General features: G+C 32.4%; 3 protein-coding genes across 4 annotated transcripts; 2 read left to right on the top strand and 1 right to left on the bottom strand.

Moving 5' to 3' along the window:
• The first annotated feature begins 781 nt into the window (after positions 1-781).
• LOC111003257 (D-amino-acid oxidase) lies at positions 782-4,476 on the top strand. The gene is made up of 8 exons (XM_022273669.2): positions 782-948; positions 1,619-1,722; positions 1,847-2,047; positions 2,290-2,515; positions 2,591-2,655; positions 3,012-3,129; positions 3,698-3,806; positions 4,257-4,476. Exons 1-8 carry the CDS (start codon positions 868-870, stop codon positions 4,349-4,351), a joined length of 999 nt encoding a protein of 332 aa, XP_022129361.2. The 5' UTR covers positions 782-867; the 3' UTR covers positions 4,352-4,476.
• Positions 4,346-6,910, bottom strand: LOC111003247 (omega-amidase NIT2). Of its 2 annotated transcripts, none has more exons than XM_022273653.2 (6): positions 6,771-6,910; positions 6,337-6,483; positions 6,032-6,216; positions 5,555-5,723; positions 5,213-5,446; positions 4,346-4,787 (listed from the first exon to the last, which is right to left on the bottom strand). In XM_022273653.2, exons 1-6 carry the CDS (start codon positions 6,781-6,783, stop codon positions 4,699-4,701), a joined length of 837 nt encoding a protein of 278 aa, XP_022129345.1. In that variant the 5' UTR covers positions 6,784-6,910; the 3' UTR covers positions 4,346-4,698. The 2 variants fall into 2 exon arrangements, with proteins under 2 accessions (XP_022129345.1, XP_022129344.1); XM_022273652.2 differs by having other exon boundaries at positions 6,657-6,876.
• Positions 6,911-6,987: 77 nt separating this feature from the next.
• Positions 6,988-14,449, top strand: LOC111003244 (zinc finger protein 578). Its single transcript, XM_022273648.2, has 14 exons — positions 6,988-7,346; positions 7,539-7,673; positions 7,762-8,205; positions 8,468-8,596; positions 9,129-9,266; positions 9,467-9,594; positions 10,495-10,569; positions 11,174-11,300; positions 11,840-11,958; positions 12,163-12,292; positions 12,648-12,767; positions 13,114-13,188; positions 13,623-13,748; positions 14,242-14,449. The coding sequence occupies exons 1-14, from the start codon at positions 7,239-7,241 to the stop codon at positions 14,395-14,397; spliced, it is 2,010 nt and encodes a 669-aa protein (XP_022129340.2). The 5' UTR covers positions 6,988-7,238; the 3' UTR covers positions 14,398-14,449.
• Positions 14,450-15,043: the final 594 nt, after the last annotated feature.

Here is a 15,043-nt window from a genome sequence, read left to right on the forward strand (position 1 = left end):
AGGATAGATTGTTATTATTGTATTATAAGACTATATTACTGAAGTATAGTTTTTATTACTCAACATTATGATGATATTTTGTAAATCATTTTAAAAAAGGCCGCTTATACTGAACCAATCTTCTACTTACCTACAACATTATTATTATTTGGCGTTCGACGCTGCCAACTTATCGATAAATGCTACAAGGTTAAGATAATTTTAAAAAATTGCGGGCTTTTCTGTAACATTTTGCTGTGGTAGCTTTCTACAGCTCATGACTGTGTTCCAATCTAAAAGGATTTTTATCACATAAGGGAGAAGTCTTATGGTATGAATTTTGTATACTGAATTTAAAAAAAGAACCAAATTCGCTGACTAAAACTACTTAAACTTTTGTTTATACATATATAAAACATGAACTTGCTTACAATCTTTAAAAGAACTTTGATCTTGCTACTTAACTTAAATGAAATAAGTATGAGCTGCAAGAATGAATCTAGTGTTCCACTCATACAGACAAAGTTAGTAAAACTTTACTTAAACGTGTACTATAGATATATAGGTCCACGACAATAACATTCAGCACATTTCAGAGACCAATCCATAAATAGGTACTCAGTGGCGGATATACCAGCCGGCTGCGTAGGCTAGAGAATAGTGCAGCAGATTGTTGGAAAGTAGAGGTAAGAAGGGCTAACTTCACGGCCTATGTGTAAATCCGCCACTGTAGGTACTACATGTTTCTTATACTATATAGTTGTTTTATATAATTAATCTTTATTTCTCATAAGCACTATGTTGTTTGATAAGAGGCACTGTTTACATATTATTAATTATACTGTTTACTGATGACCTCTGAGCTAGTCAGTTTTGCTCTGGTCTATAATGAAGTTGATTGTGTTAGGAGCTGGAATAAACGGCACAACATGCGCATTAAAGATAAAAGAAAAATACCCGGATTATGATGTAAGTTAATATTTTCTTACAGTATACAAAAAAAAACCTCTATAGTTTAAAAGTGCCATATATTGGTGATTTTAATATACAAGTAGAACATCAGCTTTATGTTCCTAAAACATGCCATTGTTTTCGGGTTTAAGACTTGCAAGTGTTGATTGCGCACATAGATTAAGGATACCTTTGGGGCACTTTCTGTCACGACCTCAGGGTTAAGACTCTCGCCTTATCATTAATATAATTAGCCAAAACTGATTATAAGAGCAGGAATATTGTTTCACTTCGTTGGAAAAGATGACGAAAGTTAGGAATGAAATATATAATAGGTTGAAAATACGTTTTGCATTATATTTATAAAAACATGAAAATCTATATTCTAATACATAATATGCTTTTGAATCATAATATCCAAAAATCTATCTCACACGGGAAATAATATAGGTCTGTAACAGTGACATGGCAGATTAGTTAGTGTAGATTTAAATCGTTTTTATAAATGATTATAAAAAGTAATTACAAAATACATACATAACTGATTTCTTGAACAATTAGTGCACTAGGTAATCTAAAACGTAGCGAGTACTGTTTATTAACGCCTATTGGAAATACATTTTATTTTCGTTTTACAGTAGACCTAACTAAGTAATAAATAAATTTCCAATCCTCCCTACAATTATAGGTAACGCTGTTGGGTGCGCAATTTAGTCCCAACACGACTGGGGATGGCTCAGGAGGCCTTTGGTACCCTTACCTTTGTGGAAAAACACCAGAAGCTTTGATTGGGTAACCTACGTTCTCTTCTATGAAAATATAAAGGCAGTACTAAAAATTATACCTACTTATGGAACACATATTTTTGCGTTCTCTTTTGAAATTTAACAGTTACATACAAGCTTGTCTTTTATAGAAAATGGGGCATCGAAACCTACAGTCTACTTCTTAAACTTTGGCGGCAAGGTGGTTATGGAATAAGTCTACAACCAGTTTATGTAATGTATAGAGATGGGACACAATCAGCGCCAAAGTGGGCCAATGACGTTTTTGGTTACATGGAGCTTGACCAGAAACAGCTGGAGTATTTTAATAAACTCTTTTCTGTTCAGTATGTGTATGTATCGATGTCTATTGTTTTTGATAAATTCCCGAGATAAAATTGAAGAAACTTGATTAACCTATAATTATGTACGTTATTTATATTATTTATTAACTTGATTGACCAGCCTTAAAAATGTTCAGATGTTGCAGTTAGAACTTGTATGATTTAAATGAATAACTCAAATTAGACATACATATTAAATTACCCATGCTGTTCCGCTGTTTTCTCATACATAATGAACATCACTTTTACAGAGCTGGGAACACATTTAACACATTTGTTGTTAATCCATCCACTCTTTTGAAACGACTCGAACAACAATTAGACGCATTGAAAGTTACAAGAAGGCAAGGTAGTGTGAAATCCCTGACGGATCCCATATTAAGGGATTATGACGTTATTATAAATTGCACGGGCTTAGGAGCTCGAGAAGTAGTCCCCGATGACAAAGTGCACCCAATAAGGGGACAAATACTTAAGGTATTATGAAACGATCTATATCCGTTAAAGAAGTTTTATTCTAATGCGTTATATTAAGCCGTTTTATTTTTACAGGTAAATGCGCCGTGGGTGTTCTACAGTATCCAAGACAAATGTTCGGGTCACTATATAATACCAAAGTAAGTTTCAACAATTCATAAAATCAGAGCAGAGTTAGTGGTTCGGAGGCCTTAGTGTCTAAGGCATATCCAGAAGTGCGTAACTAAGGCTTAGTGGATTTTTCTATGCCCGCAATGAACAATTGTCAACATCGTGTCTGACAAGGCTTACAACTAAAACTCGATGACGTTTAAAGAAAAAACGATTTTCCTTCATCCTTTTCTACTTACATCGAACTTGACCAATACTCATAAATACTGGCTGAGCTACTGGACTTGTACTGATGATACTGAGTCTAAGCGTACTCAAACTGATCGATTTTTTCTGTATTTGTATAAGTGTATATATTAGGTCATAGTTTTATTTCATATTACAGCGACACATTTTGTGTACTTGGTGGTACTGGTCAAGCGAACAACTACAGTACCGAGGTGAATAATGATGACACAGATTTTATTGAAAAAGGCTGCCACAATTTAATACCGTCATTAAAAGTAAGTACTTTGACTACGTACGTTCAGTACCAAAAGACATACTGTTGTGTTTTTTGGTACTAGGCACAGCCTACCTTACGGCCTGAACTAGCATCGGTATTCTGAGCGAGGACAAATTCAGTTTGGCGGTTATTTTAGTGCTCAGCAAGGCATGAGAGTACTTCATTTTGGGCTACCGCTTGCAACTATATTAAGCCCAAATTCGCCCAATCATGGAGTAGTGTTCTCACGTTTGGGGAGAGCCCTTACACTTGACCTTATCAACAAAGAGCGATTCGAATCGCCAACAAGTCACTTTATGAGCGGTTTCATTCCTTAGACGTTGCGTAGAGATGTGGTGTCTCACTGCATCAATCAAGATTTCATTCTGATTTATACATTCATCATCAGGCGTCGAGGTAGAATAAGAAATACCATATTACCAATTCGACTAAGGCTCTTTCAGGAAAAAGCGTGCCGATTTTTAAAAGGCTAGTAGCGCTCTTACGAGACTTCTGGCAATGTATTATATGTATAGCATATATAACGCTTCAAATGTAAATTATTTATGTTTCTGTTGTATGTCTAGGGCGCAAAACTCCAAAAATACTTTGTTGGACTACGACCAGCCAGAGATGAAGTTCGCGTAGAAGTTGAGAGGGTAAACGGAAAATTGTGTATTCACAACTATGGTCATGGTAAGACTATTTAAAACACTATAACTAATAAACCCATTATTTAATTCCTCTTCAGCATTTTATCGAGGTTGTTACCTACGGTTGTAAAGCGCGCGTGTTTATTTAATTAAACGTAATAGTAACTTCTGATACATTTTTGGCATTACACATTTAATTTTAGAAATATTTTACGTAGGTTATGCCCAAATTAATCATTCTTTCATTCTAAATATACTACATTATTAATTCATATTATTTTTTTTACGTTATAAGTCTGACGCTACACGGGGGAAAATTTTAAATGTGTTATTAAATTGCTAAACGTATACAGCAAATCAATCAGCAGAATTAAAGATAATCGGATAATCTGTGGTCGGGCTCTTGCATCTAATTATCCATTACATCTAGGAATATAATTATTATGAATTAGTTTATACTTTATAAGTTATAACCTACATATTTGTGTTTTAGGTGGAAGCGGCTTTACCTTATTCTGGGGATGCGGCATTACTGTTTTAGAATTATTTGAAAAGCACGTGACTATAAATAATACAAGCAAATTGTAATAAAAATATGTAATAAATGTATTTATCAAACAATGTACATAAATCGAATATCTTCGCACAATTTTCTTTGGTTATAAGTGGCCATGATCAGATCTGAATAACAAAAATTGAGAAAATTTGTACAATATTTAGCCTTTATTGTTAAAATCTATATATATAATATATATATAGAACATTATTTAAAATACCCCTCTTATTATTATTTCTTCCAAACTTGGTTTCCGGGATATATACATATACTTTAAACAACAAATTTCAAAATAACAATATCTATTAACTATTGCATTACCAATATCAATTATTGTATCATAAAATATTGGTAAAGCTATGGCACTACAATGCTGACTTCAGGATTTGCGCAGGGTCTCGTAGATATCGGTCCTCCTTTGAACCCTGATGGGAATAGAGCTCCTTACCTCCTCAACCATAGATAAATCTAAAACAAGTTATATTTTTAATGATGATCTAGATCCAACATCACACAACCTGTGAAGTAAGAACAAGTAACAACGCGCTTCGTTTCGTCAACAGCTACTGTAGTTCTATTTCACTGTGATTGCCAACTGATCTGTAGTTCATCACTCGTTGACTCGCGACATGATACATTATATTATTTCTGTTACTTCAATTTTTTATCATTACTACAATTCCTTGTTTTGTTTGACACCATTTTCCATATCATTAGTTTTACATAATATCAATTAACACTATCAATCTATTGTTTTATGTTTAAACTATGTAACTTGACTTTTAGCAATTTTATATGTTGGTTACAGATGTTTGTTAAATTATAGCAACCTTATCTTTAAGTTTTTTTTTCAGTCCGTTAAAATTGAGTTAGGGAAATTTCAAAAAACTCACCAACAGTGTGTTCAAGAGTATCCTCCTTCTCATCAAGTTTAGCAACCACTGCTCCCCATGGGTCTACAAGTGTAGTATGTCCCCAAGCCACATATTCCGCATTTACATCCCGTGCAGGGCTTACCAGAGCGACCCAGAGTTGCTGATCTGTCGCTCGGGCTCTCCCGAGCAACTCCCAGTGCTTAGGCCCAGTTGTCATGTTGAATGCACCCGGATATATAAGTAAGCCACAACCTTCAAAAAATTATATAAAATATTGTTAACACTATCCCCTAAAGTTGGGAAATAATAAGAATTTTAAAACGTAAACATGTATATTGTCCTGTTAAAAAAAGAGATTACCTTCATTGGCCATAAGATGGGCCATCTCTTGAAAGCGAAGATCGTAACATATTCCCAAACCGATTTTCACACCATTGCATTCAAACATAGTTAACTCATTACCTGGTGATAATACTTCAGATTCTTTGAATGTTATTTTGTTGGGAATATCTATATCAAACAAATGCATCTAGAAAAAAATATTTTTTATAATTGCTTTAGAAACAAGAAAAACTTTTTTATTTGCACTAGTTAGTCTATATTAGTGCAATCAACTTTACAAATGCTTTATGTTATTAAAATTAGTATTGAGATCTATAATATCTGTGCAACATAGAATTAGTATTAAGAGAAAGTTACTTTATTTGTTTTTATACTTCCTTTAACACAATTCATATTAATTCCCAATTCCATAATTGGTACTTTAATTGAATATTAATAATTAAACACAAGGAGTTGGCTCAAAATTCTTGGTAATGTAATTAAAAAAAACCCCACCTTTCTATGTTTGGCTATTAGTTTTCCATTGATATCCCACACAGTGCAAGTATTATAAAGTTTGTCTCCACATCTCTCTGGGACTGTTCCACCTACAACACATACACCAGCATCTGCAGCAGCTTGGGATAAGGCACGACTTGTCTCACCCAATGGCACTTCTTCTGCATACTCATTGAAGTATTCTGTAATTAAAAAAAACATAATATAATTACACCAAACAATCAAAAGAAAATAGACATTGTTAAATCCAAATTCATACAAATTTAGTAAAAAAAAGTATAAAGTAAATCAAATTAACTTACTGGTTCCATAAGGAGAGTTAAAACATTCGGGCAGTGCAACTAGCTGTGCTCCCTTCTCTTTAGCTTGGTGAATTTTTTTTACTGCTTGGGCCACATTTTTACTCTTATCTTTACCTACTGATAACTGAACTAAAGCTATTTTAAGTCCTGCAACGTAAAAAAATTATGAGTAAATATATATAATTAAAATTCCGCACGTCATTATCGATAAGGAGTCATGATAACATGATTACCGGATAGTTTTTAGATAAATAAATTGTCTTCGAGAGAAGATATTTTATTAGTTTATTAGAAAATTAAAACAAAGTCAAATACTCTACCAATACTGTAAAATAATGGTTTCTTTACGAAACGTGGATGAATCGCATCGGTTGCAGTGACTGCCATAATAGCACTAAAATCACCTGTTAATTGAATTTAGAGTATTTTTTTACCTCTATTAAACATATTCAAGAAGTTGAAATTGTTAGTAAGAAGAAGAGTACTGAGCAATCTAAAAGCATAAACTGTTAACTGACTAATAATTATAATATTAATTTATCAACATTGCACTTGCAGTAAACTTAACTAAGTAATAAAAGTATTAATAATTAAACTATCAAAATTCAACACCATGTCGTCAACTTAACTTACATTTCACTTAAAACTGTCAACTTACCTTAGATTGTCAATGGTCTCCAGTCATAGTCAGCATTTTTCGTTCATCTGTGGTATCTTTATTTAGTCTGTAATTAAAGAGAGTTAAGAATTCATAATGTAAATAATTAAAAAGTCAAAGGAAAACATTATTTTATTAATCATCTTAGAACTAAATATTCTACATTTTACTATAGCCAAAATAAATAGAACATTAAAAATTGTATCAAAATTCCGCTCACTATAAAATAACTAAAACCACTTAAATGGAAAACTTAAAAGTTTGTAGGCTTTGTCTTACAACTGATATTAAACTTAATGTTATTCATTCAACTTCATTGGAATACTACTATGAATTACTAACAGGAACTGATGTAAGTTATAAGTAGGGGTAAATTATTGTTTGGTATCGAGACCTACAAACATGTTAATAACCCTATGTAATAACTGTGGTCTCTAATTACTAAAAGCAGTTTTTTTCAAACAACCCAGTATAGATATATCATAAGCGGAACCTGTATATAAGTAGTTATATTTAATAAGTATTTGTGGGGTTTCTTTTTTAGCCTCTATATGAATATAAGATGCCAACATATGCATGCCACTTATGTGTGGCTTTGTTAAGGAAGTATTTTCTGTTTAGACAAAAATGCTTAGAAGTTCAAAGTATGTTGCAAAGGATTGTCATTGAAAAAGGACAGGTATTATTTTTAACAAATTTACAGTTTCAGGTTACATAATTATTAATCAATAACTCTTATATTATAATATTGTTTTTATTGTATACAGGTAACAATAGCAGATATAACACAGATTCAGAAAAATCATATTCACAATATGGGCATTACTCATCATGTGATTAATATAGATATTGACATAAATTCAGCTACATATGACACAAAAAGTGCTGAGAAAATGAAAAATGAAATAAACCATGAAAAGGTTGCAGTATTTATGTTTAGTGAAGATGACTGGGACATTAAAAGAGAAGCTGCGAAAACTCCAATAAAGAATGAAATTTTTATTAGAAATAACTTAAGTATTACTGATATAGAAGATATAAAGGTAGAAACTAGTAGGCCCTTGGGAATGGATATTCAAAAGCACGATAATTTGGAAATAAAAAATTATGGACAAACAAAAATCAAATTAAATTTAAGTTATGATAGTTTAAAAGGTACAGAATCTTCAGATGATGACCAGAAATTAGTCAATTTGATAAATAAAAGTAAAGTATGTATCATTCTGTTAAACAATTTTTTTATATACAGAATATAGGTACCATATATTTATTATCAATGTAAAACAATCCCATTGAGTTTAAAAATACTATGGCTGCTTATATAATTATGATATATAAATATTACTGACACTGAGCTACGCATATTGTGGTAAAAGTTATTTACTAAACATTTTATGCAAATGCCAATAATTACACTTTAAATAACACATTTTCTAACAACATTAGCACTTATATATTTATTTTAACTTTAAGGTAAAGACAAAATCAATAATAGGATTAAGAAGAAAAGAAAGAGCTCAAAGAATAAAGCAAACAAAGAAAAATACACCTACTATTCATGATAAGGATTTAGAGGAATTTGTTATATTTATTTATTTGACGGTAAGTATTATATCTACATGGTGTAAAATATAAAATAATATTAGTTACTTATGTCGCTTGGTTGGTAGGACTTGATTCCTTGATTAGATGCACTAGACATGAATTCTTTTTGGTATCGGGAATAATGTAAGCCTTGGCTACAAGCTTTTGAAAAATTGTTACGATTTAGAAATGATTATGTCTTATGCCCCTTTCTTGGGAATTATATTAAGAACATTTGTAAATTATAGCCTATAGGCTGGACTGGACATATTTACAGTAGTATTGCTAGATCTAGTGGATTAATAAAAATAATAAATTTTAATATATCTTTTTGTACTTATTAAATTACTACTTAGTCTACTAACATAGCATTTAAGGTATTATTGTAACTAACACATTAAGTGAATAGACTATCATCTGATAACTAATTATTATTATAAATATCTTTTTATCTCATTAACAATGTGAATTATGGTTAAGGAATATACAAAAGAATTCTTCAGTAATGGCGAGTAGTAATACCAAAGAATTTTTTTTTTAATTCTTAAAGAAAGAAGAACAATTGGAAGAGTTAAGAAAGCGTCGAGAATCTGAAGAGTTCCGGCAATCTCAACACAAATGTGATAAATGTTGTAAGACGTTCCTGAATGAAAGATCTGCTTTAAATCATGCAGTTAAACATGACGAGGTAAGAATGAAAAATCTATTTTAGTTTTCTATAATTCAATTCTTAGTGCACTGTAAATAAAAATATGTTTTGTTTTTTTTAATAATAACAAATTGGGAATTACAACTTGCGCCAATTGAAAATTATCTAACCGTATTATAATTTAGATGTTTAATACATGTTTTGTGTAGTAGAACATTATGCAAATAAATCGTTTTTAGTCACGGGGTAGTTTGGAGTGTGACATTTGTAAACTACGTTTCAAGACACGACGCAAGTTTAGCCAGCATTACTCGATGCATCCTCGGCGCTATGTTTGCAGGAACTGTCCTAGAGTGCTTAGTTCACTGTAAGTATGCATAAAAATTAATATAGTTATTATTATTCGCAAGTATGAACGGTGATTTTCAGTTTGGGACTACGTTGTAATTTATTATTTTTAAGGGAAATTAAATTATAAAATTGAACCGCAACGTTTCATTAACCTAACGGAATAAAAAAATAAACGTTAAATTTTATGCTTTACCCAGATGTCCCCTGCAGACATGAAAAAACCCATTTCGCAAAAACTACAAAACAAGTCACTTGGACTATTTCCTTAATTGAACTTTCAAAAAGGTTCGTCTCAATAAATCATGGGGGGCGTCATGGGGGTGATGTCCCCCCCCTGAGCTGGTTCCAGGACTTAGGGGGACTGCTTATTGAACATAATGATTTTATATCAATATTTTGTCACCATCCAGATTTTATGCAACTACATAATTATGTTCAATATTTAATTAATTTAATATACTATAAAAAACTTTGTACGATGACTAACGTATAAGTTCTTGACTTGACCACGACTATTTGACTCCCCCCTTGCGCCAAAGCTGGATCCGCCCTAGGACACATGAGATGTGAAGACTAATATCATCAAACATAAAGTTACCATTTATTATTTCACTCAAAACGGGATGTTGGTTAGTTTAGGTCAAATAATAAGTAGTCAATGAAGAAAAAACACTTTTTAATGATATTTATTTAGCAAAAGTTTAGTTTGAAAATAACAAAATATAGGTACGCAAAATGTTAAGTAAGTTTATCAGAAGAACAAATTTGTTTGTCAGCTGTTGACGATTTTGAACAAAAATGAAACTCTTGGCACGTTTTTTTATATGCTGCTGCTCAAACGCCGAAAAAGAAAGTCCCGTTTGAAACATCATAACATTAACGTCAATCATACACCAATATTACATATATATTTCAGCTACCAAGCAAGATTACATGTACGCTATCATCAAGGAGTGAAGTATAAATGCCCACACTGTGAGGAAGTGCACGTGTAAGTTTTGAGTTCTATCCAAATTAATTTGTAAATAACGGTATACATATGTATATATAACCCAAGTCAGTTGCTTACCTAAATATGATTTGGTCACTATAATTGGATCGCTAAGACTGGCTACTTGTTATGTAGCTTGCGATTCTAAGGGTCACAATACAGATGTTTCACAATGTATGGATAAAGTACCAAATAGCTATGCAACACATAAATTATTCGATACATAAAAGTTCCAAAAAGGACACTTCGCGTTTCATGACGAATAGCGCTATCTGATAGTCTTGAAACGCAAAAATGCAGTTTATCCTACGAATAAGTATTAAATAGCTTATTTGTAACTTATCCGGACATTGTGAAACAGACCCTTAAGATAATGCTTTCTACTTTTAAATTTAACAAAATGTTTTTAATTAAATTTCTAAGATTAAGAATAAAAATATACGATAGTTATATCGTATATGTATAATTATCGTAAATATTTAACACACATGTTTCGTAGATTTAGAAGTTATAAATTATTATTTTCTCATTTCCTTTAGGAAAGTACTAGTAGAGGAATCGGACTACACTTTGCTATTTTTTACTTTTAAAATATTGTTTTCAGTAACAAATCAACGTATTTAAACCACTTACGAAGTAAGCACCCCGCAGATTTCACGTGCGAATTGTGCGGCGCCGCGTTCGTTACGCAACATGGCCTCAATCGGCACAAAAAGGCGAAACATCGAAATGTAAGTTATGTCTAGGTTTTCAATTTTTTATCAGGTATGCTGTACGAATGATAACGTGTTTAATTATGGGAATTAAATTTACCTACATCAACTTGAAAAGAGTATACCAATTCTTAATAGTTCGACAATTTACTGCCCGTTTTCCCCCTCTTTTATAAAAAAAAACCTACACTGTTCTAAAAAGTTTAAGGTTTAATATTCAATTTAGCATAGTGAAACAGTTGATTTTGTAGATAAAATGGTTTAACCATCGTAGAAAAAGTAAGTTTTACTCATACGTTTGTTTGTTTATTTATTTATCAAATTTCAACCAAAAATATTATACAATTGTTTTTTTTAATTAACACAAAACTGTATGTATCGCAACCGTAAAAAATACATTAAAAATTCGTAATACATTACCCTCATGGGCTTAACAAATAGGTGGCCCTCCGGCAAAGAGTCTTCAAGACTATCAGCCAACACTGATTTATTCATTGATTTTTAAGTCTTATACAGTTGACCAAAGACCATCATATATTTTAAGTTCAAAATTGAAGGAAAATTCGAGCGACGCGGACGCACGGCGCTGCGAACTGTGCAACATTCAGTTCGCGAATGCAAAGGCTTACGAACGACACAAGATCACATCCCAAAAGCACGCTAATATCACGAACCAGTAAGTTTTCCCTGTATTTAAGTTTTTAATAAGAAATCCGAATATGTTACCAAGTCTTTATACCATTCTAAAGAAACTTTTCTTTCGCCGAAAATTTAGGACTTAAAGAACAAAAATATCAGAGGCACGGTTAACACCTAGTGTTTGTATTAGAATAATGTTGGGACTTATTAAAAGAATACTTATATTTCGATTTGTTTAAAGGTTCAGTTGCCTTGAATGCGGAGAAGTATTCTCGACGAACGATGACAGGCGTGATCATGCGCGACTTAAGCATAAGCGTGATCTTAAGCTTGGTCCAGATGACTGTACTTGGCCTATACAATGTCCTCATGTTAGTACTATTTTTGATTACGCTAAAAATGTTGGCACATATTTTTATTCGAAAATTTTTTTTTTTATTATTCTTCCTTTCGTACTTTCATGTATTCAAAACCCTAACTTTTTTATGCAAAATTCTGTAAACTATATCAAACACGAAGGAATACGTATGCATATACAGTGAATTTTTTACAAATTACACAGGTTTAATAGTATAGTTGTGTCAGTACCTACCAGGGGGCCTCTAAACTTAGATAACTGTAATGTTATATATTATAATGCTTATAGAGGACATAGAGATTTAAGCGTGAAAAAATATACGCTATTTTACGTCAGATTTGACTAAAATAATGATAATTTGTGTCCAGTGTCCAGAAAAGATACCGAATGCAATGGCTAATTGGTCTCACTATAGAGAGCGTCACCCTGACAAGAAATATCCTGTTAGGGACCACCACGTGTGCCAATACTGCGGAAAGGGATTTGCGGTAAGATCGACTTTAATTGTTTGTTTGGATAGAGTAGGCTCCAAAACTACTGGAACAATTTGAACCACACCATTTCGAATTTCAAAAAAAGCCTGTACAAACGTCGATTTGTTTAATTATTCTTCATCTAATATAATATTTTTAGACAAGAAAACAGTCTCTGACGAAATTAGACTCCAAAATGGTTTGGGATTCAGGTGACAAATATATTTTTTACTCGCATCGCATTAGACTAGTTTGTGTTACAACACTGGCGTATAAAAACAATTTCCTATAAAAAAACCAGATAATCGTTTATTCAAGGGGTATTTTGGCTGAAATATTATTGATTCTTGTTATATTTTAGACGAAGGCTGGTCTGGAATCACATAACGCGAGTCACAGTAATGAATACGCGCACAAATGTAGTGTTTGCGGCAAGGTGAGTTATCTGAAGAGTTGTTTGGTTTGATCGTATTAATTGAAAAATTCATCCGCATCCCCTTGACGGCTTGATGGTTCCTGGTCCAAGGCCCGCTTCACAAGGCACATTCTTTTGCGAACTAGCGAAATGTAGAATCGACTCCCAGTGGGAGAGTGAGAGATACGACCTCGAATTGTTTAAACCCTCAACAGCCAGCAACGCACCCACTAAAAGTGTCCATGGGCTGCGATGACTGCCCTTTTTGGTGACACGTATGCTCCTATACTAAAAGAAAAGGTGAAGATAAAACTCAGAAACTACCGAACCAATTTTGATAAAAATGTTAGACATACACACACTTACGAGCTAGCGTTAATTCAACAATAACACAGGTGAAATAGAAAACCTTTTTTGGAAGTCGGTAGAGTACTTTTTTTATTAACACATTTTAGGGCTTTCGTCACCGTGATGGGATGATGAAGCACCAGAAGAGCGTCCATTCAGATACGAGACCTCATATGTGCTCGCTCTGTGGAAGGACGTTCAAATTAAACAGCGCTCTTGTCAAACATCAACGGGTAAGAATTCAGTGTGGCCAAACGCTTATTAAAATAATCAGTACATGACTAACTATCAACTAGCAGAATTTTTATTTATTACTAGATGACCCGGTGAAGTTTTCGATGCTTAACGAAAAATATTTAACTGCATGCAAATGCAACAAAGATATAAAGGCATTACAATTTACAGGCAGCGTTTTTAAACAAAAAATTGAAATCTTAAGTTTCTTTTTAAAACAGACCAAAGATCTGAATTCATACTACAGCTATGAACTAGGCACATTTCTAAATCCACCAATAAATATTTAAAATAATTAGCTATGAAAAGATTTTAATAGAAAATTTCTTTACATTTTTCCTTTACTATGTTTGATGTTTATGATGTTTCTCACGCTTTAAACCTATTCTGAACAAACCAATATCATGATAAAAATTAGCCAAATTGTTCCTTCTCGAGTTTCAGCAAAAGGAAAGAAAAGTATTTATATTTTTTTCTGCCGATTATTTTCAGACACATACAGGTGAGCGACCATTCAAGTGTGAAGAATGCGGAAAGTCCTTCGGCTTCAGTACTACACGTAATATTCACTACCAAACAGTTCACTTAAAACTGCCTAATCCTTATGATCGTTCACGTAAGAAAAAACTTGCAGAAACTATAAAATAAATGCCCAATTTTATGTATGTAAACGCTACAATAAATTCTATTAATGATGTTGTATTTACCTTTTATTACAATTTCCCAAAAGAATACTGAAATAAATACTATCTTTTTTAAAATACTAAGTTTTATTACTTAATACATAAACAGTTTCGACATATACAATATGTCGTGTCGACGATAATATAAAGTCGTAGACTTTTGTTCAGTTTTCAGTTAAACATTGATCAACTGTTGACACGGCCGGCGTGGTTGTTCTAAATTTTAATAGCTTGGTGAGGTTGACTTTTGGTCCGGTTAAGATGTTATTTCCGTTCTGCCCTTACCCCCAATAAATACCCTCGATAAATGGACTATCCAACGCTAATAAAATATTTGGGCTAGGAGTTACTGAGATTAGTGCGTTTAAGGAAATAAACTTTTCAGCGTTCTTATAATAATTATTACTAAGATACAGGGTGAGAGGCTTAAGGATAAATCACTTTTCAGTGGGCGTGTATTAAAATGGGGGCTTAGTCAAGATACCTTGACAGTAGTGTATGTAGAAAGTCGAAAAATTATTTTCTATTAAAATTTGTCGACAAGATTGTCTTTTTCATAACGGATGGTTAAATGACATTTTTACAAATCCGTTTTGCGTTAGTGGGTCACG

This window comes from Pieris rapae, chromosome 5 (genome assembly GCF_905147795.1).
Source record: "Pieris rapae chromosome 5, ilPieRapa1.1, whole genome shotgun sequence".
Classification (NCBI taxonomy): domain Eukaryota; kingdom Metazoa; phylum Arthropoda; class Insecta; order Lepidoptera; family Pieridae; genus Pieris; species Pieris rapae.